This window comes from Plectropomus leopardus, chromosome 8, assembly GCF_008729295.1.
Source record: "Plectropomus leopardus isolate mb chromosome 8, YSFRI_Pleo_2.0, whole genome shotgun sequence".
NCBI classification, from domain to species: domain Eukaryota; kingdom Metazoa; phylum Chordata; class Actinopteri; order Perciformes; family Serranidae; genus Plectropomus; species Plectropomus leopardus.
Genome location: NC_056470.1, coordinates 8,587,877 through 8,610,311, shown reverse-complemented (window position 1 = coordinate 8,610,311; position 22,435 = coordinate 8,587,877). Strand labels below are relative to the sequence as shown.

At 38.0% G+C, this 22,435-nt stretch overlaps 1 protein-coding gene across 3 annotated transcripts; it reads right to left on the bottom strand.

Annotated features, from left to right (window-relative positions):
• Nucleotides 1-5,663: 5,663 nt before the first annotated feature.
• On the bottom strand, nt 5,664-13,361 carry LOC121946482 (E3 SUMO-protein ligase ZBED1-like). 3 transcript variants are annotated; one of them, XR_006106025.1, is made up of 5 exons: nt 12,235-13,361; nt 8,567-8,671; nt 7,277-7,432; nt 6,440-7,033; nt 5,664-6,235 (listed from the first exon to the last, which is right to left on the bottom strand). XR_006106025.1 is itself a non-coding variant. In XM_042491052.1 (5 exons), exons 4-5 carry the CDS (start codon nt 6,706-6,708, stop codon nt 5,819-5,821), a joined length of 633 nt encoding a protein of 210 aa, XP_042346986.1. In that variant the 5' UTR covers nt 6,709-7,033; nt 7,277-7,647; nt 8,567-8,671; nt 12,235-13,361; the 3' UTR covers nt 5,664-5,818. The 3 variants fall into 3 exon arrangements, 2 of the variants coding, with proteins under 2 accessions (XP_042346986.1, XP_042346987.1); XM_042491052.1 differs by having other exon boundaries at nt 6,493-7,033; nt 7,277-7,647; XM_042491053.1 differs by having other exon boundaries at nt 6,493-7,033.
• Between the last annotated feature and the right edge of the window lie 9,074 nt (nt 13,362-22,435).

Below are 22,435 nucleotides of genomic sequence, written 5' to 3'. Positions count from 1 at the left end.
AAGGCTATAGTATGGCAAAAATGTCAAAATGCGACATGTCCCAAAAATAGCTGAAAACACCTTAAAACAGTATAAAAGAGTGTGCCAAGACACGCCATAGCATAGAATGCTGCAAAAAAGGCTAAAAAAAAAGGAAAAATTGCATGTTGAAAAAATGACCGAAAAAGCAAGGCTATAGTATGGCAAAAATTTTAAAAATGTGACATGTCCAAAAACAGCTTGAAAACACCTCAAAACAGTATAAAAGAGTGTGCCAAGACACGCCATAGCATAGAATGCTGTAAAAAACAGTCAAAAAAAACAAAGGAAAAATTCATGTTGAAAAAATGACCAAAAAAAAGCTAAGTATGGCAAAAATGTCAAAATGTGACATGTCCCAAAAATAGCTGAAAACACCTTAAAACAGTATACAAGAGCGTGCCAATACACGCCATAGTATAGAATGCTTCAAAAAATGGCCCAAAAACACCATGAAAATGCATGTTGAAAAAATGACCGAAAAAGCAAGGCATGGCAAAAATGTCAAAATGTGACATGTCCAAAAAATAGCTGAAAACACCTTAAAACAGTATAACAAGAGTCTGCCAAGACACGCCATAGCATAGAATGCTGCATAAAAGGCCAAAAACAACAGAAAAATGCATGTTGAAAAAATGACCGAAAAAGCAAGGCTATAGTATGGCAAAAATGGCAAAATGTGACATGTCCCAAAAGTAGCTGAAAACACCTTAAAACAGTATACAAGAGTGTGCCAAGACACGCTATAGATAGAATGCTGCAAAAAAGGCCAAAAACAACAAAAAATGCATGTTGAAAAACTGACCAAAAAGTCAAGGCTATAGTATGGCAAAAATGTCAAAATGTGACATGTCCCAAAAATAGCTGAAAACACTTAAAACAGTATACAAGAGTGTCCCAATACACGCCATAGCATAGAATGCTGCAAAAACAGCCAAAAACACCATGAAAATGCATGTTGAAAAAAATGACCGAAAAAGCAAGGCTATAGTATGGCAAAAATGGCAAAATGTGACATGTCCCAAAAGTAGCTGAAAACACTTAAAACAGTATACAAGAGCGCACGAAGACACGCCATAGCATAGAATGCTAAAAAAAGGTCTTAAACAACAGAAAAATGCATGTCCAAAAAACTGACTGAAAGAGCAAGGCTATAGCATGGCAAAAATGTCAAAATGTGACATATCCCAAAAACAGCTGAAAACACCTTCAAACAGTATAAAAGAGTGTGCCAAGACACGCTATAGGATATAATGCTGCAAAAAAGGCAAAAAACAACAAAAAATGCATGTTGAAAAACTGACCACAAAGTCAAGGCTATAGTATGGCAAAAATGTCAAAATGTGACATGTCCCAAAAATAGCTGAAAACACCTTAAAAAACAGTATACAAGAGTGTCCCAATACACGCCATAGCATAGAATGTTGCAAAAAAACAGCCAAAAACACCATGAAAATGCATGTAAAAAAAAAAAGACTGAAAAGGCAAGGCTATACTATGGCAAAAAATGTCAAAATATGACATGTCCCAAAAACAGCTGAAAACACCTTAAAAAAAGTATAAAAGAGCGTGCCAAGACACACTATAGCATAGAATGTACAAAAATGGCCAAAAACACCAGAAAAATGCATGTTGAAAAAATGACTGAAAAAGCAAGGCTATAGTATGGCAAAATTGTCAAAATGTGACATGTCCCAAAAATAGCTTAAAACGCCTCAAAAACACACAAAAAAATAGCCTGTTAACACACCGTAGCATAGAGCATTGCAAAAACGACCAAAAAAAAACATAAAAATGCATGTTGAAAAAATGACCAACAAGGCAAGGCTATAGTATGTAAAAATGTCAAAATATAACATATCCCAAAATGAGCTTAAAACACTTCAAACCAGCATAAAATAGCGTGCCAAGACACGTCATAGCACAGAATGGTACAAAAACAGCCAAAATCACTATGAAAAAGCATGTCGAAAAAATGACTGAAAAAGCAAGGCTATACAAGGCATGGCAAACGTCAAATTTTGACATGTCCCAAAAATGTCTGAAAATGACATATTATAGCTTGTAGAGACCCGTAATCGTATACAAAGTGAAAAGAAAGGCCAAAAATGGCCAAAAATAATCATAATTTAGCATGCTGAAAAAAATGGCCAAAAATAGTATGGTAAAAAATGTCAAAATTTGAAATGTCCTAAAAATGGCTGAAAATGACATATTATAGCTTGTTAACATGTGTCATAGTATACAAAGTGGGAATGAAAGCCAACAAAGGCCAACAACCTCAATAATTTAGCATGTCAAAAAAATGACAAAAAAGGCAACAGTATAGTATGTTGAACAAAGTCAAATTTTGACAGGTGCTAAAACCGCCTGAAAATGACTTAGAATAGCTTGTACAGATGCGTCATAGTATACAAAGTGGGATTGAAGGCCAAAAAAGGCCCAAAACCTCGTAATATAGCATGTCAAAAAAGGTCCAAAAAAAGCAATAGTATTGTATGTCGAATAAAGTATAATTTTAACTGCTTCTCAAAATGGCTGAAAACGACATAAAATAGCTTGTACAGACGCATCATAGTATGCAAAGTGGTCATAAAGGCCAAAAAATGCCAAGAACTTCATAATTTAGCATGTCAAAAAAATTTTTTAAAAAAGGCAATAGCATAGTATGTCGAAAAAAGTCAAATTTCACCGGCTCCTAAAAACAGCTGAAAACGACATAGATTCACTTGTAGATACGCGTGATAGTATGCGAAGTGGGGGAAAAAGCCAAAAAATGTCAAAAACCTCATAATTTATCATGTCAAAAAATGGCCACAAAGGCAACAGTACAGTATTCGAAAAAAGTCAAATTTTTACTGCTCCTAAAAACAGCTTAAAATGACATAGAAAAGCTTGTAGAGATGTGTCATAGTATACAAAGTGGGAATGAAAGCCAAAAAAGGCCAAAAACCTCATAATTTAGCATGTCATAAAATGGCTGAAAACATCACATTATAGCCTGTAAAGACAAGTCATAGTGCTTTGTAAACAAAGTGGAAACAAAGGCCAAATACATCATAATTTAGCATGTTGAATAAATGACCAAAAACGCCATAAAATAGTGTAACCCAGGGTTTTGTTGCGCCTGTACTTTATAAAACATAAGAAAATAATAACAGAATGATGGGACAGGAGCGTGACAGTCCACATTTATTCGGCACATTTGCACAACAGTACAAAAACACTGTACTTTCGGTTTTCACCCTTCAAGATAAAAGTCTCCCAGAAATCATATTGTTAATAGTAGCAAACTAAAATTAAAACCAGCTTTACACTTTCATACAATAAAATAGCTTTCATACTTCCCCTCCTCCGAAAATAAACGTCCCCGTTTCTCAACAAAAATACTGTTAATGCAACAAGCATATAATAACAGTGCACATAGCATTTAAATGCCATAGAAGATAAAATAAAATGTGAACAATAAAAACATTCCCCTACATCACATCTGTACACCACCCTCCAAGTATGCCTCAACAATACCTCATGTACACCAGCTAATGCTGATGCACCACTGCTAAGACACACAACACTGCAAATATAGAGTACACGATATGCAGGGAAGCAAAAATTTCTCCATCTATTTTATTTTTTTTTTTACTAAACATTAACACGTCAGCACAATAACTCAACACCAGCTCGGCTACCCATAAGTAACGGAGTCCATAAGATGCCCTGGTAGCTTTACCACACGTCCATAATGGGTAGAGCTGGGTAAAAAAATTGATTCATCAGTGTATTGCAATATGTTTTTTGCCAATTCAATATCAATTCATAAAATCCTGAAATCAATTATTTCCGTTGTAATGTCACCCCCTCCCGTGGGGGCAGTGTGAGTGCCGATGGAGTGTGATTGACGTTGTTCAGAGTCCAAACTAATGTCAACATTAAAAGCTGATGTCTGGATACACAAAGTTGATAGTAGTTACGTCGTGTGTGTGAGCCTCGTGAGTCAGTGTTAAAACACTGTAACAATACGACAAACTTACGTAACCATTTGAGCCGACAACATCTAGATGTTTTGCAACCTGTTGCTAACCCTAAAGCTGTGGCTCACACACAAACGCAGGTAGACAAATCCTGCATGAATGTTTATTACTTTAGTTAAGTTCGGCTCAGAAAAAAATGTTAACTCTTCTGTACTTTGAATTTATTTTAGTTTTAATTTTTATTTAATAAAAAATAATGTGATGGCAAAATAAGTTTTGGTGTCAGTTTGCACTAAATCAACACAGATAATGCATGCTTTATTGAACACATCTGAAGGTATTCGAATGAAATATTTGGGTATTTCTTACATCAACACACATAACTGAATCGATATCAAAGCAACTGGACCAATATAGAACTGAATCGAAATCAGATCGAATCGAATCGAATCGTGACCCAAAGAATCAAAATTGAATTGAATTGTGAGGTTCTTGACAATACCCAGCCCTAATAACGGGACACAGTTTGTCATGGCTCACCCACATCTGTTATATCCATCGTCTCCATGCCATCAGCATCCAGCGGCCCCTCGGCCTCACAGAACTCCTCCAGCGGCCCCTCGTCCAGCAGCGAGGAAGCACAAAGAGGAGAAGAAGGGAGGACACATGTCAAACCAGCAGGGAGTGGCAGAGTGTATGGTTTCAGTCTATCATAATAGACAACCTGCTCCTGGCTGTCAGAGTCCAAAGGATTGTCGATCTGATAGGTGAGTCCTGTTTCCCCCCTGAGAACCCAACACAGCCAGGACCCTAAAGGGAAGCTAGAAACAGCTAGAAACATCTTTTAGGGTGCCAGGCTGTTTGGTGCCAGCGCCCATGAGAACCAAAACTTCATCATTATCCAGCCATACCAGATCCCCTACTGCATAGGGCTGATGACGGACTTTTCCATCATGATGAAGTTTTGGTTCTCATGGGCGCTGGCACCAAACAGCCTGGCACCCTTAAAAGCTGTTTCTAGCTTCCCAGTGAGAAAGGTCACAAAGTCAGTATGAGAATGAGATTTACACCATCTGAGAGGAATCTAACACATCCACCGGAACACGAGCTTCCCGCCCATGAGCAAGATAGTGCTAGTGCTCGCATGAACTGAGGTGTTACAGGCAAAAGCCACATGACTTAGCAAGCTGGTCAATGAGTGTATGGTTAAAGCGTTCAACCATGCTGTCAGATTTAGGATTATAAGCAGTGGTGTGGGTCTTTTTGATTTTAAGAAGCTGACACAGTCTCGGAAACACCTTCAGCCTCAAACTGCCGACCCTGATCACTGTGGATGACTTCAGGGATGCCATGAACTAGGGCTGCTTGATTATGACAAAAATCATAATCACGATTACTTCAATGGTTATTGAAATCACAATTATTTTCACAATTGTTAAATACGATTACTCACTGATTTGAGAACACATGCATTTATTAAACATAAACACCAGTGTTTCTTTTTAGAAGTGAACTTTAAATATCTCGAAAATGAACCAAAGAAACAAGAATAAATTCATGAATAAGTGAAACAATTAAACAAATGATGTATAAAAATAAATATCACCACTATGCTGTAGTGCAAACTGCTACAGTAGTGTATATTTTTGACATATTTTTGACATAGTGGTGCACTTTTGTGGCCATTGAGTATTGACACAAGAAATACAAAAAGTCACACAAAAAAATCACATGAAAAAATCACTTGTAAAAAAAGAAAAACTTTTTTTAAAACTTAATTATTTTTTAAGTAGTAGCCATCCAGTCCCATACTCCCTCACCCCAGCTCCTCACAGTCTGTCTCCTGCACCCGCTTTAAGGTTTTTAGCCAGAAGCACTGGTCTGTTCACATTGTCTAGCTTCAAAGATGACCGCAGGCAGGTGACAATACTTCCACCTGTACTGAAATCCCTCTCTGGAGAGGCATTTGTGGCTGGGATGCAGAAATATTTCTTTGCTAGTTTAGAGAGCCGTGGGTACAGCTCCTGGGATCCCTTCCACCACTCCAGTGGGTCCTCCTCACTGTCCAGTGGCACTGTCTGGAGGTAGGAGTTTAGTTCAAAAGCTATGGCCTGGTCTAGTTGTAGAGGAGCAGGCTGTGAAGCTGTTCCTTCAATGACCTTGAAGAAGCTGCCCCGGGCCTTCTTCTTCTTCAACGCACCACCAGCAGCATCCCCAGCAGGCATCACTGCTAGAGGGGCTTTCTCCTTGGAGAGGATAAATATTGTGAAAAAATATGAATGAATTACATGTTTAATCTGACTAAATGGTAATGGTTATTCATACCTAGAATTACATTATAAGTTTTACTTACATTACATAACATTTTATTTAGTCGCAAATCTGAATCTTTCATTCATTATTATTCTTCTTCTTCTTCTTATTATTATTATTATTATCATTATAATTACCACGACAGACTTCATCTCCGATGTCAGTCTGGCTTCGATTGACCTTCACTCACATATCTGAGCTTGAACCTTGGGTCCAGGTCCATGTCGAGCAGCCCATGTGTAGGTGCATCCTCATATTTCTCATTGAGATAGTCCACTGTCTTCTCCTTGATGAATTTGGTGACGTCCGTGTCATCTTCTTGCACTGCTAATATGGAATGGTTGAAAAGGTGGAGAGTTGGCTTGATGAAAGACACACACACATCATTTCTCCTCAGAAAGTGCATCTTTAAATTCAACCAGAGGGCTCAGTGACTTGTTGATGTCCTCTAGTACATTAATGTCCTGCCACGAGGGGGTGAGGTGTCTAGCTTTTCGGTCATTGAGAAGACTGGGTAATGGCCTTCTGCTGCTCAAGGACCTGCTGATCATGGCCTGTTGAGATCCCCACCTGGTTCAACACTCAGTTTTAAGAGAGTGTTCAGGCAGACTGAGCTTCCTCTGGGCCTCTGTCAGCTCCCGCCTTTTTTTTCCAACTATAGGAGAAGGTGCTGACCAGCTTCTTGCAGAGCCTGACTGCTCGGTCAATCCTTCGGTCCTTCATTACATTCTCTAAAATTAGATAAAACATATATTTGCACATTTATTATCATGATGATCATCATATAATCTTCATCAAAGTATCATTTGGCTGTTATATAGTAATTATTAAGATATTATAATATGAATGAGTGTGTGTGTTTGGGTGGGGGGTTTGTGGGTGATGGGGGGGTATTATAGAGAGGTATGTGAATATCTTAATATTAATAAATAACAGAACGTACATGTTACACAATGAGGAGGGAGGAAACATACTCATCTATTGCCAAGTGGAGTCCTTCCCGAAGTACTGAAGCCACGTCCAGCCATTGATTTCTGCCGCCAGCTTCACGTTGGATGCGTTGTCTGTGGTGATACAGACGAGGTTCTCCTCTTCCAAGTCTGATGCAGCCATCCCTTGCCTCAAGCATTCTGCAAAATTTTGCCCTTTGTGGTCAGCGGGGAAAATTGCAGTTTGGAGACATTTCGTCTTCATTGTGAGATCCACGTCGAGAAATGGAGCGTGAGGCTTATATACGGCTCCATGGACTTGACCAAAGGTCCGTTGTGGTGGCAAAACATTCCGCTGTACATCTTTTGCAACCTCTTCACGGCATTGCTCATACAGGGCAGGCCGTGTGACTCTGCTGAAATGATGACGCGATGGCAAAATGTAACGCTTGTCCAAAGTGTGTATGTAGTTTTCTTAACCCCAAGTTACTAACAGTGTTGCTTGGGCACATATCTTTAGCAAGCACTAACGTGATGGCATTTGTTATTTCCTCATGACTCCGGGAACGGAGTAGATGGGCAGTTGTACTGAAAAGAGTGCCTTCAACACAGGCCTGTGGTAGTAGGAACTAAGGAGCTTTTAACTTTTTGTGTTTTTTGTTCCTGTACTGCTTGTTCATAAACAACTTTGTGAGTTGACCTCAGGTGATTAAACAAATTAGTTGTGTTGCCATATGAAGCAGATGCAAGAATGTCACAAAGTTTGCACGTTATTTTTGCTTGTTCCGAGTCAGACTCCTCAAAACTAAAGTATTTCCAGACGACTGAATTTGTTTTACCTTTTTTCTCGACCAAGGGCTGCCTTTCTGTTTCTGCCATCCTCTACTAGTTTCTAACTCATGTGTCAGTAGCAAAACTTGTTAAAAGCTGCAGAGACGCGCCGCACTAGTAGAAGCTCGCTACTCCTTCTCTACATGAAATGAAAATGTTTGGAGTTTAGGGGGAGGAGCAGCAGCGCACCGCCGTGGAGGAAAAATTGTGTCGTAAATTTACACTGCATTTACGACACAAGACAAATCAAAAGCAACACACAGCATGCATGCAGCGCAATAATCGTTTTGTCTTGATTATCTTGTTTTCATGATCGTGGGAAAGCCAAATCAAAACCCAACCGAAATCGAAATTGAAATTCAATAAATCGCCCAGCCCTACAATGAACTAGCACATAGTCCTCAAACAATCACTGTGTGACTGACTGGGCTGTTTGGTTAGGAAGAGCATACAGATTTACATACTTTGTAAAGTAGTCTTCAACTACAAACACATATCTGTTACCTTTTGAAGTCACAGGGGAGTTCACGAATGTCAGCAGCCACTCTCTGGACTGGCCGAGTAGATGTTGAGCCCCCCATGGCTGCGCGATGTCCAGGCACCGGAGACCTGCGGGTTTGGCACGACACACACTGCTGAATGTCTTTAAACACAGAGCGCCAGTAACAAGTATGTCTCGCCCGCTCCCAAACTCGCTCTGCTGAGAAATGTGCTAAAGCAGGGCCACCGTGAAGATGTTGCTGTACCTCCTATACAGGGGATGAGGGCACTACTACCTGACAATGAGTGTCACCCGCGAGAAAAGAATTCACTGTTCGACAGAGCAGTCCATTCACCAGTGAGAGACGAGGATATTCAGTCAATGTTTTCGAAGCCACCGAGAACTGCTGGTCGAGATCCAGTTCTCTCAATCCAGTTCAACACTTACAGATATCTGGATCTTCATGTTGCATTTCTTTCACTCCAAACCCATCATTTGTAAGTGCATGCATGAAAGACAAGTCGCCTGACTCACCGTTTGCTACCACCAGCAGCCCCAGCAGTGGGGGGTCGAGGTAACAGCCTATGGTATTCACCTGTGAGGTAGGTTTCTGTGAGGTGTAGTTAACAACATTAAGCTCAGGATCCCGAGGTCAGCGTGACAGAGCATCAGCATTAGTGTGGCGCTATCCATCTTGCTCTTCTACCGGTCTGATTCTTGTCAACAGCCATTCAGCGAAAACCTAACAGAGGCTCGTGGTCTTTTATAATGGTGAATGCAGCTGATTGGATGTAATGTCTGAACTGACGTACAGCCCACATGACAGCCCACGGCTCTCAATCGAACATGGACCAGCACTTTTCGGTGGCGGTGAGCACCTGGCTGGCATACACCACCACCCTTCTCTAGTCCATCCTTTTCTTGAGCCCCGCAGCTTCCAGTGAGGCATCAGTATAGACCTTGAAGGGAATGTTTAAGTCAGGCATAGTGACAACTGGGACAGAGGAGAGCACCCCCTTAAGATATTCAAAGGCTATATCACACCCAGCTGTCCATTGAACGGGTGTGTCTTTACATGTGAGGCGGTGCAAGGGAGCAGCATGCTGTGCAATAGGGGTTGGGGGAAAAAAATGTATTCACATAAGAATCATGATTCTTGCTTTTAACAATTCAGAATCGATTCAAAAATCCTAAACATTGATAAAAGACTATATATACTAAATATAATCTATTCTTAACCCTCAGGAATTTTTAGCATTTAGAAAAGTCTCAATAATTTTGAGACTGTTTGTCGAATCGCCTTACTTTTTTTGCCAGTAAAAGCTGACGGCTGTGCTGTTCAGAGGGATGCCTCTGATGCATCGTAACTATTTTAGCGGCCTCAGTATCCAGCCTGGGAATTCAGGTGGTTTAACTGGACCTTGTTCAATAAATCCATCATGATAGAGCCGTTATTGGTTGTCTTTCGTCCATTTTTCGATGATAAAAGTAAATCAGCATGGATACCAAATGCCAACAATCGGAAGATGATCCGACGCTTTTATATCTGCTTATGTATGCCACATGTGATCTGGAGCAAACTGCACTATGATTGGCCTAATCCTACTGTATCTATCGTTCTGTGTTATTGGTAGTGCCTCATAAATTAAAATAAACTCTGGTAGCCCCTATAATAATAATAATGAGACATGGGTAAATCAGGAGACAGTGTAACAAGCAGCAGGGCCTCATATGGATGTAAACTCTGTGTTGACTGCAGGCGGAGCAGGCAGGAGAATCAGGGCCCTCTCTGAAATGTCAGGAGTGTGATGTGGCCCTCTGCATCATCACAGAGAGGAGCTGCTCTGCAGAATGGCACAGATAATGGGATACACAAACACCTGCAAAAACTTTTTTTGGAAAAGTGTCTCCATTTTTTTAACTAAAATACTTACAATGTTTATTTTTTCACTTTCTCATTCCCAACACTTAGAGAAAGGTTTTCTACAACAAAAAAAAGCTTGTACATAATAAAACCTCCATAATTTCATACATACTTTGCTTTCATTAGATAATATGACACTGGCAAAACAGGCTGGAGTAGATCCTGAAATTACAAGTCCTATATTTTGAATCGGGAATCGGTTTTGAATCGGAAATCTGTTTGAATCGAAATCGATTCTGAATTGTATCGTGACCCCAAGAATCGAATTCTGAGATACTGAAATAATCACATCCCAACTGAGCAAAGTCCTTTACAAAACATCTGAAGTAAGAGCACAGGCCTACAAAAGCTCTCACCTCTGTCGGGATACGTGGCGTACGCCAAAGATCTGACTTTTTCTGTGTTTCGGGGGTCAGGCTGTCGGCCATGGCAAGAAACAACATGCCCCAAAACCACAACATGATCTTGAGCAAGGTGACACTTCTTGGGGATTAGTTGGAAAAAGTTCAAAAATTTCACACTCATCCACAAAGAAAAACTCCCCCAGGTGCATGCCCTCTTGCAGAACAATATCCCAGCTTGTAGGCTACATCACACGGGCTGTAGTAACTCCATCCTTCACTGATGTCACTGTATGAGCCACAACACACTCACTTCTTGTCTGAGAGTTAGGTGCTAAGTAGCCCACAGAGTCAGGAAGGCAGTCGACAGGTCTGGTTGGAGAAAAGCACCAGGATTTCACTGAGCAGCGACAGTGTCATGGCAGTTACAATAGACACAGTACAGCACTCAGGAATTAAGTATTTAGCTGCCAGGAGTGGAATACTACTGTCCCATAATTGAAGTTCTCCACGGGCAAAGTCCAAAAGTGCATGATTAGCGACAAGAAAGTCCAGGCCGAGCAGCGCGGCTTGTGTAGACCCCCTAAGTACAAAGAAAACTTGCTGCCATGACTCATTACCAAGATGCAGGGTAGCTGTTATGATGCCTAATGTGTCTAGCATCTTGCCATTTACAGCACATGCAGCGATGAAGTCAGCGTTTAGGGGCCTACGGGTTGATAAATGACTGATACATGACTCTGTTGCACCTGAGTCCACTAACATGGAGATTTCTGTTCCTTCAATACTCTCTCTTACAAATGAGACACGCTGAAGCTTCGATGTTTTATGTGTTTTTACCTCACATGCTTCGGGGTAAACAGTTCTTCTTCCCAAGGGCCTGTAGATGTCATAGCTGGCGTTTGGGCCGCAACATCAGCTACATCTCTTTTCCTGACTGGTTGGCAGGGTTCTCCCTTTTCGGAGAGAGAAAATTAACTCCTCTCCGTCTTTCTGTATCGTTGTTTTAAGGGGTCTCTAGCAGGTTTTGGGCTTCACCGATTTGGAGAGTTGGATCGCTGGTCACGGGGAAGGGGCGGCTGGATTTTCCGGATTACCTTCGTAACCTCTCTCTACCCCGCGTTCATGCCAGCAGTCGGGTGAGCGCCCTCTCTGCTCACCCCAGGGTCGACGTGACCGGCGACACTTTGTTTGTTTGTTTATTATTTAGCACATGTTAAAAGTCAACATTACAATTATCATAAAAATGGGAAATATGCAAGGAGGTCCTAAAAACCCTCAAGGGGCTTGACAAGAGGACCACCCTAGATCAACATTAAATTGGACATTGTCATATGCATGAAAATATAAAATCACTCTGAAGTTCACACACTGACACACACACACACACACACACACAGATCAGGTGGGTATTATTAACACTGACCTGCAGAGATGGGGTGAGAAGCTTTCCGGTCACTGGCTGAGTGTGTTGTTTCCTCCATTATCGTCTCATTTCCATCCTCATTTCTCTCATGTCCTCAGTAAGCCGGTCCATGGTTTTATAGAATCTCCCTCCACTGGATATGGAGTACACCATGGCTAAAGCCCCAGCCATTGTGAGGTTTACGTACATGGGGGTTAGTATAGTCCATCTTTAAAGTCTCTCTAGCCATTTCGCATCTGCCAGCTTTAATCGGGGCCTCCTCTAAATCAGTACCCCTCTGCTCCTGACATTTAGCTCTCAAAGGAGGGTCGAGCCCAGCCAGGAATCTGCAAAACTTCTCCTTTTTTGGAGTTCTGTCACCACAGACGGTGAATGCTTCCTGAACTAGCTTGCTTATTTCTGCTGCATACCAAACTCTCACCTGGGCACCGAGGTTAGCTCTGAAACACTGGAGTAAATGTTTTTGTCCAAAAGCCTCCTGAAGCTTTTGCTTTGATGGCAGAATAATCAGACTGTATGGCGGCTGGCAGGCTATCCCACAAGAGAAAAGCAGCTTTAACTGGTCGTGTTGGCAAAATCCTGGCCACTTCATGGTCATAGTCACCTCCATTGCCTCTGACGACGCTTTCACAGTCACTTCATACTGCCTGGCCCAGCAGGGAAACTCAGTTTTTCCTCCCCAATGAATGATGGCGGGAGCTCAGTTCTCACATTGCTGGCAAACGATCTTTGCCCGCATCGCTCTCTGGAGTTGAACGGATCCTTGTCATATTTCCACCCAATGGCGTCTTGTTTCTTTCATAAAAGTAATCTGTTCTCTTTAACTATATGTTGAGCCGCATGTGTCGAAGTCTGCTCGTAAAACGATGCGCAGACCTCCAACAAGTGTTAACAACATATTGTGCAAAGCTAGGCTAAACAGAGTTAGCAGGGTGCTAACATTAGCTGACGGGCTGATACTTTGACAAACTCCCTTGTATAACTCTTATAACTCCTTTAACTTGCGGGTAAAAACAGGAAGCAATCCCATCGCTGCGCCTATACTTTATAATACAAAGGAAAATAATAAAACGGAATGACGGTGTATGACCGAGACGTCCAAACTTTACTCGGCACACCGGTCAATTTCACAACAGTACAAAAACAATGTACTTCCGCTTTTTGACCTTCAAAATAAAACCTTCCCGGAAATTAAATTGTTAATATTAGGAAACTGAAATTCAACCAGATTTACGCTTTCGTACGATAAAATAGTTTACAATAGTATGTCATTAAATGTCAAATTTTGATATGTGAAAAAGAAATGTCTGAAACGAAATATATTATACCTTGCAGAGATGTGTCATGGTATACAAAGTGGGAACAAAGGCCAAAAAAGGCCAAAGACATGATAATTTAGTATGTTGAAAAAATGGCCAAATACCCCATAGTACAGTATGTCAGAAACGTCAAATTTTGACGTCATACAAATGGCGGAAAATGAGATATCATATCCTGTAGAATCATTGTATACAAAGTGGAAACAAAGGCCAAAAGTCCGAAAACATCAATATTTGGCACACTGAAAAATGACAGAAAATGCAATAGTATAGTATTTCAAAAACATCACATGTTGAAATGTGATAAAAATGGCTGAAAACAAAATATTATAGCTTCTAGAGAGGCAACATAGTATACAAAGTGGGAACAAAGGCCAAAAATGCCATATTATAGTATGTTCAAAAACGACAAATTTAGACATGTTAAAAAAATGGCTGAAAACAATATATTATAGCTTGTGGAGACACGTCACGGTATACAAAGTGGGAACAAAGGCCCAAAATGTCATAATATAGCAAGTCGAAAAAAATGGCTGAAAACACCATAGTATAATATTTTGAAAATGTCAAAAAATGGGCTGAAAACACAACATCTTCTAGTGTCACAAACACTGCACTACAGGCTTGGACCCAAATGCAGAGACATACACCGTGTGGGAAGAATTAACTATCAGTTCTTTGACATCCAAAAATAGAACGGTACACAAGATCTAAACAAAGCTCAGTCTGAGGTACAAAATCCACAGGGAAAGGACAGAGTGCAAAAAAACACAAAACAGGTCTAAGTCTGAAAAAGGCTCATGAAACTTACACAAGGACGGCCAAGAAGCTGACAGAAAACCAAGATGAACTGGCACAGAAGGAATGGAGCACAGAGACTATATACTAAAGGGTAAATAGTATACAAAGCAGAAACAAAGGCTAAAAAAGACCCAAAATGTCATAATCTTGAAAAAGTGACTGAAAACGCCATAGTACAGTATGCTGAAAATTTTTCACGTCATAAAAATGGCTGAAAATGACATATTATAGCCTGAAGAGACACGTCATAGTATAAAAAGTGGAAACAAAGGCCAAAAAAGCCAAAAACATCATAATTTAGCACGTCGCAAAAATGACCATAAACGCCATAAAGATGTCTAAATATGACATGTCCCAAAAACAGCTGAAAATCACATAAAATAGCATGTTGAGATAAGTCATAGTACAGAATGTTGAAAAAAACAAAACAACCAAAAACACTTCTATGGCACAATGTTGCCTGTGCAACATATCAATTTTTGGTTTTTTACATTCACATAGTACATCCCCAGTTATGATGCAAAACTTTGAAAAAGTGGTAGGACTGTAAGGGACCTAAAGCAGTGTTTAAATTTGTCACTCTCTGGAGGCCATGCTGAATCCCTTTTTTTGCAGACTTTCTTTAACAAATCAGCTCAGTGATTTCTCTCCACAATAAATGTCTGAAAATGTCACTTCCTGGCATTTTTCAGTCTGGAAAAAAATTAATCACAATACTATAAGAGTAAAGCATAATTTCTAATAGTTTATTGTACTTTATTTGCTATTTAAGTAATGGAAATGCAAATGTTGCCTTGAGGCAACATTGAATGATTATGATAATCACCATGACACCATGACATTTTAGTATTGTGCATGTAGGTATATATACTGTTCAAAAGCATACCAGTCATCATAATTTCATAATATATACCTGCATCAATTTGATGTTAGCTGTGTCAGAAAAGACACAGGTAAGTGACAGAACAACACGTTCTCACTCTGAAATTGTCACATGGTGACACTGACAGGACCCTCCTCGTCAACCTATGATGTTTAAGGTTTCCTGTGTCAGCTGTTTACGCTCCGGGATGTCGTTATGTTGATGTCAACAAATGCACATGGTGGGATTAAGCAGCATGGTCCTTATGTTTATACAACAGTGCAGACTGTCACAATGGTTGGGAGATTTAGGCAAAAAAGGCACACACACACACACACAAACGTGAACCCCTGCACTCCTTATGTTATGTGGTTACCAGCAGCAGTATTACCTTACGCTGTCCTTTAGCATTTCGGGTGCACGAGACCGGTTTTGTCCTGCCGCGTTCAGGCAGATGACGTTCTCATCTGAAAGTAGGCTTTTGGCGTCACACTTGTACACTGAAAGCACTGACAGAGCGGCGCTATTTGACAAGTACATAATGAAAATGGATTGAAACTCATGAAACTGAAAACAAGCATTCAAATGAAGCACAAGTGGTGAAACACTTAAATTTGACATAACTGTCTTATTTTGCAGAAGGTTATGAGTCAGTCAGTCAGTCATTTTCTGTAACCACTTGTCCTCGTAAGGGTCGCGGGGGGGCTGGAGCCAATCCCAGCTGTCATTGGGCGGAGGGCAGGATACACCCTGAAAAGCATTCATTCCAATAGGTTGTTGCACAATGGAACAATGCCTGCAGGCAACATTCAGACATGAAATCTTAAAAAACAGTTGTTGTTTTTTTTTTTTTTACATTTCAAATGGTATGCATTGTAACCTGTTGAGGTTATTGAGTGTTTTCCAGGTGTTTAAAACTAAATTTTGTTCAAAGTTTAAGAAATAAATCTGTTTTTCATAACTTACCATTATGGTGCAGTGTTGCCTCCAGGCAGCGTACCCCTAAAAGTTTCCCAAAAAATGTTTTTTTGAAAACGTCTTTAGATTATGTTTATTTGGTTTAGATTACTTTTGTGCAACATACTATACTATGATGGTTTTGAGGATTTTTGAGCAACACACTTTACTATGACATAATGGAAGATTTTCAAGCGACATACTGTACTATGATGTTTTGGATGATTTTTTTAAACATGAGTGGACATCATCAGTCACAAGCGGCTCTTTTTTTTACTCTAGGAGTAGATCAACACCGACGCATTTTCTCGTATTGTGCACTGAATTTCCACGGGGATGAAGTATGTTGTGGTCTCTATAAATGTCATACTGTCTTGTTTGTGATCACAGTGTTGCGAGGGTGGGGACTGTCATGTTGCGCGTTATGTATTTCAGTCACACCATGAGACCATATAGTTAATACAGGTGTGGCAGTTGTTAAGAGTGCCCCTAAACTTTCCATTTACTTTGATAAAGATGGATAAAAAATAAAACAGTGAAATAGTAGAACACTATAGACTGATGAAAGCTCAAGTCTATGTTGGCAGCTATTTTTCTTCAAATAAACTCTAAAAAACAGAGTTAGGAGTCAATACATTCATGTTTCCTGAGAATACATCTGAAGCAGCAACAAGTGTGATATCACTGTTTCCTGCCTAGATAGAAGATTTGGTTTCAAAAACACAACCCAGAGAGTTTGTGGCTTTTTTTCTGCTCAGCTAGCTCCGCTCACAAGCCAGTGGGTGAGTCAGTTATACTTAATCTCTGATCGCCTTACCGATAAATATGAAATTTGTGGTCAAAGCTTCTCTGCATGAGTAAGAGAGTGATACGCATTGCCTTGAGATCAAACGTTGAGAATGTTCTGCTGTAATATTCAGCTGTTTGGTGGGGGGGAAATTAATGACCCAAATTTTCTTTTTATTTTATAACTATTCTTCTTTCGGTCATGCATATTTAACTAAGACCACAATGAATCTCAAAAATGAGTTGTTTACTACATGATAAAGAGAGTTTTTATTTAGTGAACTTTAAAATATTGGGCTGCATATACAGTATGTGCCTATGTAAAATGGACAGACGGGGGAAGGTTTGGTTTTTTTTGTGTGTGTGTGTTTTTTCCCTTTTGGAACACACAGAAATATCTAAATAGATTTTCCATGTTTAAAACAGGCAGCCTATTGCCTATTCCATACTTACAGTAAGCATCGTCATACTTTACAAATATGCATACACTGTAGCTTGACTTAAGAATATATCTATCTAATCCTTAGTTAAAACAGTACATCTCCATCTCAGTTTCATGCTCCGAGGATGTTTAAAAAAGCACACACTTTATGAGCTTGAACCATGCTTATTACACCTGTAAAAGTAACTAAATGAATGAGCTGCAAATAAGGCAAACATAAATTCAAGCATACACAGTATATATATAATATTCATACATAAATTCATTAAAAATACCTTTTTTGGTACACATTCATATTTTAACTTTCTTTAAAATAGCTGTAATACAGGTTTTGATTTAATCTAAAGATTATTTCATCAATTTACATCTTTTACTGAATGCATATGTATTAAAAAAAATACCCATTACCTTTTTTTTTTAAAGATAAGAGAAAGGATATAATGTATTAAGGGACAATTATTGGGGTTTAGATTTTAGTAAAGATATTCATAAATTACATCATAGAGAACTAAACTGAAGTGAAGCAAGATGTGTTTTTCATAGCATGGCAAAAGGCTGTAAAAAAAATAATACATTTCAGATATAGGTCTAATCAGGAACACATATTTATAATCCCCTCAATTTTGCTTCTCTTAGCATTATACAAGCATTTGATCAATAACTAGATTAATGAACAAGCAGGGCAAACAGTTTGGACATTAAATAAAAGCATATGCTGTATATACATAATTTTAACACATTATACAAGCAGTTTTGTACATATATCTTTATACACATTCTTTCTCTGTTTTCATTTTTTTATTATTGTATTACAGGGCTTTTTTTTTAACGCCAGCCTTCACTCATGGGTGCCCACAGGAGGAGTTATAGTTGACAAATATATAATTGTTTAGCTCATTCACATGTTATCTGAACGATGTCACCGTAGAAATATTGATATGCTACTATTCAATGTAGTACAATGTCTAATCAGTGGTTTGCAACATGCCAACAATTTATTCCAGTGAAAGTTCAAAAATATTGCTTTGGAAAATTAGAGCACATGGCAATTAAAACCCTTTCAAAACTGTAATTTACATATAAAATAGCCTATATCAACTCATAGAGTAACTGTGGTTTTAACTACCAAACAGTATTTAAAGGATTAGAAACTAATTTAATTTGACAATGTTCAAGTTAGATACTGCTTAAAGAAATAGTGCTGATAATGACATTAAGTAGCTTCAAAGGGGTAATTTTTCTGCATTTGATACATTAATCAAATCAGCTTTCAGTTACTTAGATCACTCAATAATTGTTCACTAATTATTTATTTTACATCCATGTTTACTGTTATATTCCTTAATTCACATGCGTTTTCATCACCTCAAGTTTTATCAGTTAATTTCTGTTACTTCAACCCCTCAAAGTTTTACTGTCACATTTTAGCACCTAAATAAAGTGTATCATGGGAGTCATTCTGCTGTTTTGCATTTTGTAACTAAATGAGGTTAAGTTGTGCTTAATGGTGTGTTTTAGCTTTGGAAAGTCTGAACACCGCAAAACCACAGCCCTTTGCAACTCTGTTAGATTTTTCAGTTTGCACCTGTAACCACAGTCCACATCCAGGCAGACTTAAAAAATATGACCACAGGCACATAGAGCCGTCATTACTCCAGTGAAGGACTTTGTTTCATGGCTGAAAGTTATTTTGTTATAAGGACATTTTAAAGAAATACAATTATACTACAGCATGTTTATTTATTTATTTTTTTAAACTATTAAACACTCACATCTTGCTTCAGCTCAAGCAAAATGCATGGACTACTGAGGGATCATTATTGATGGAACAGGAGCTTAGATCCTTTACTGAGGTAAAACTACCAATAAATACTAACAAGGTAAAATATACTTTATACAAAAGTACAACTATTGCATTCAAGGCATATACTGTTTATTACCAGCAAAATGTACATAAAGTTTAAAAAGAAAAAGAAAGTTCAGATTATGCAGAAAAAATGGCTCCTGTGACTATATATGATGTTTTAAAAAAAATGTTTATAGTTGTGATTTCATCAGTGGTTCCTGACAAGGGGCCTGCCCCCCCTAAAGCTGAGAGTTTATGAGATTAAGAAGACAAAAAACTCTGCTTCAAAAATTTCATTTTATTGTTTCCGGACTTTCATCTAATCTTTGCCTTTTTTGTTGAAATATTGTAGGAAAGTATGTCAGAATTGTACTTCTCTAAAAATACCATCACCAGGGATCCACTGATAGTTCGTAATAGCTTGTTAAATCAGCATTACAGTTTCCATTAAAAGAATTAATAAAGTTATTTTGAGGGGATGAAATCAACCTCCCCTCTTTGTATGAGGTAGTAGCTTAATCACATATTTTTCAGTCTATATTTAGAGGAGATTGTGCTACTTGTCTTTTCCTTTTTAAGATTTGGGTTCCCTTTACTGATAATATCAGAAGCAAATGCACCCAGTGACATGTTTGGAGTGAATGCTTGTTACGCTCTGAGAGTGGCTCTAGTTTATTTCACCTTTCTAAATCACACTCATCGCAGTTATTCACTACTTGGCAACATTTGACTATCTGTCGGTGGGGTGTTAATTGGGGTGAAGGGGGTTTGATGTGTTTTGTTGTTTCTTTGTAGTTTTTTTTATTTTTATTGTTTAACCTAAATTTTGCTTAAACACACCCATTTTCTATACAAATGTGTCCAGGTTGTATAAATGCAACAAGTATAAATGCAAGCAAGCAAAACTTCATTGAAATTGCACATTTCATTCCAGATGGAAGCAATAGGTGCTGCACAAAGTGCAAGGTACAAGTTTTACACGCAAAACAAAGCCAGCAACCTACTGCAAAAGTGAATCATCTTTTAAAATTAAGAATTATACCTCATAAAATAAAGGTCAAGATGAGAAATAAACCAATATCAGAAACAAAGACATGCAAGTCAGAACTGATAAAGCATTGTTAATAATAAATTAATTATAATATTAAAAGTAAAACATTTTAAAGAGGATAACACAAATTAATAAAATAAGCAAAATAACTAAAAACAGTTAAATTTGTTTACGTTTTTATTGGTTAGGATCCCCATTAGCTGTGCCTTTAAGCATAGTTATCCTTCCTGGGGTTCACATTTAAAAACACAATATTAAACATGACTGTCAACACATAGTAAAGCATTTAAAAAAAATATAATCCACACGATTATGAACACAAATAGCAACATAAGATATATATTAGAGAAAAACAATATGATACATGATAAATGTATGTGCGCATGTATGTCTATGTGTTTGTATGGATTTCAATAACTCTTACAAAATAGAACGCAGCAAAAACTACAATTTTCCAAAATTCATGAAATCAAATCTTTAAAATATGCAGCATCATGTCTCTAAACTGTTCTGCATCATACCAATATGATTTTGTTTCCATGCTTTTCGAACATTAAGTTCTATGTTAATTTAATCAGTACCAGTGGTAAATACATAAAGAAATAAATAAAAATTATTTCATTGCTCTATAGGGCACTGTGTTTAAAATAGAATAAACAGACCAATAAAAGTTGATAACACAGCAAAATGTGATAAAATAATAGATAAACCAGTAGACCTGTAAAAGTAATAGCATGCCTGAGTTAAAATACAATAAAATAAATGTCAAATCAGACAACTGTAATGCGTAGCTAAATGGTGGGTTACTTTTGAATAATTAATAAGAATTTAAAATTAATGAATTACTATAGCATCTGTTATGTTATTGGAAGACTTTATCACTCGCTTTAGGAAGCTAGATTTTTTCTTTTTTGTATCACAAGCTGAGCTCATTATAGTTTCTAGATGTTTTTTTTGATAAAAGCTAGCAATACTTTTTTGTTGTTGTTTTTCTTTTACTCTCAGTAAAATAATATTTTGTTTCCAAGAATATTAATAGCTTGACATTTCCCTGATGTAAGTTGACATTTGGCTCCCTTGATGACTGCCGAGTGTATTGCTCCTTAATGTTGAGTCTTTGTACTTAAGGACTTTTTTATCAGATGTCAGAATTAGTGTATGAGGTTCATACTTAAAATAATTGACAGATGCTTTGAAAAGTTATCATAGATTAACCACATTTGCATCTATTTTAAGACAAGTGTAGCACAAATTGTTATCTTAATCAGATGCAAATGGAATGGATTACATTTAGGACCGGAGCTTTTCGCTGTGCGTCACTCTCCAGATATATAGGATGTAATGTGCCTTTCGCTAGCTGAGGTAGATATAAGAAGAATTTAAATGGGTCTGATATATGTTAATGGATATTCATTCAAGTCTCTATCATAATCAAAATTCTACATAACAGAGAGTAACATGTAAACACTTAAATTAATCCAGTGCAACCTTTTTATGAAAGTGAACATACATAATATCATGAGCATTTAAACTTTATTACAGTTTATAAATAGACATCAATTTGACAATCTCAAAATATAAATATCAATAAAATAAAATTTAAAAAAAACAAACTTACAGCCATATGTTCATAGGGACTACTCTATATTTTTTAAATGGTCTTTCATGCTTTTAGGTCGTAGAAAGTCCACCTCACAAAATGATATTAAGTAGTTAAATAGGGTCTGTTTTGTGCATGAAGAAAAAAATTGAAAAACAAGCAAAAGAAAAAGATATACGCTTCCAGCAATATTCAGAACGGATTTCTCTGTAGTGGTTGAATGTTGAGGGTCAATTATGCTTTTCTTGACTGGGGAATAAAAATTCAAAATGAAAGTTCTAACAGTATTTTCTCCTGTCTTGTAGCACTGTGGAGACATTGACCGAATGAAGAAGAGTGAATTTCACAATTTTCACAATTTCACAATTTAAAATGTAAATGAGTGTTCGGGCCCCTTTAACCCCTTTTCGTGTAATAAGTAAAAAAAGGAAAAATGTTATCGATGATGAAGAAAACACACACACACATATATGTGTGTGTGTGTTTTCTTCATCATCAATAACATTTTTCCTTATATATCTATATATCTATCTATCT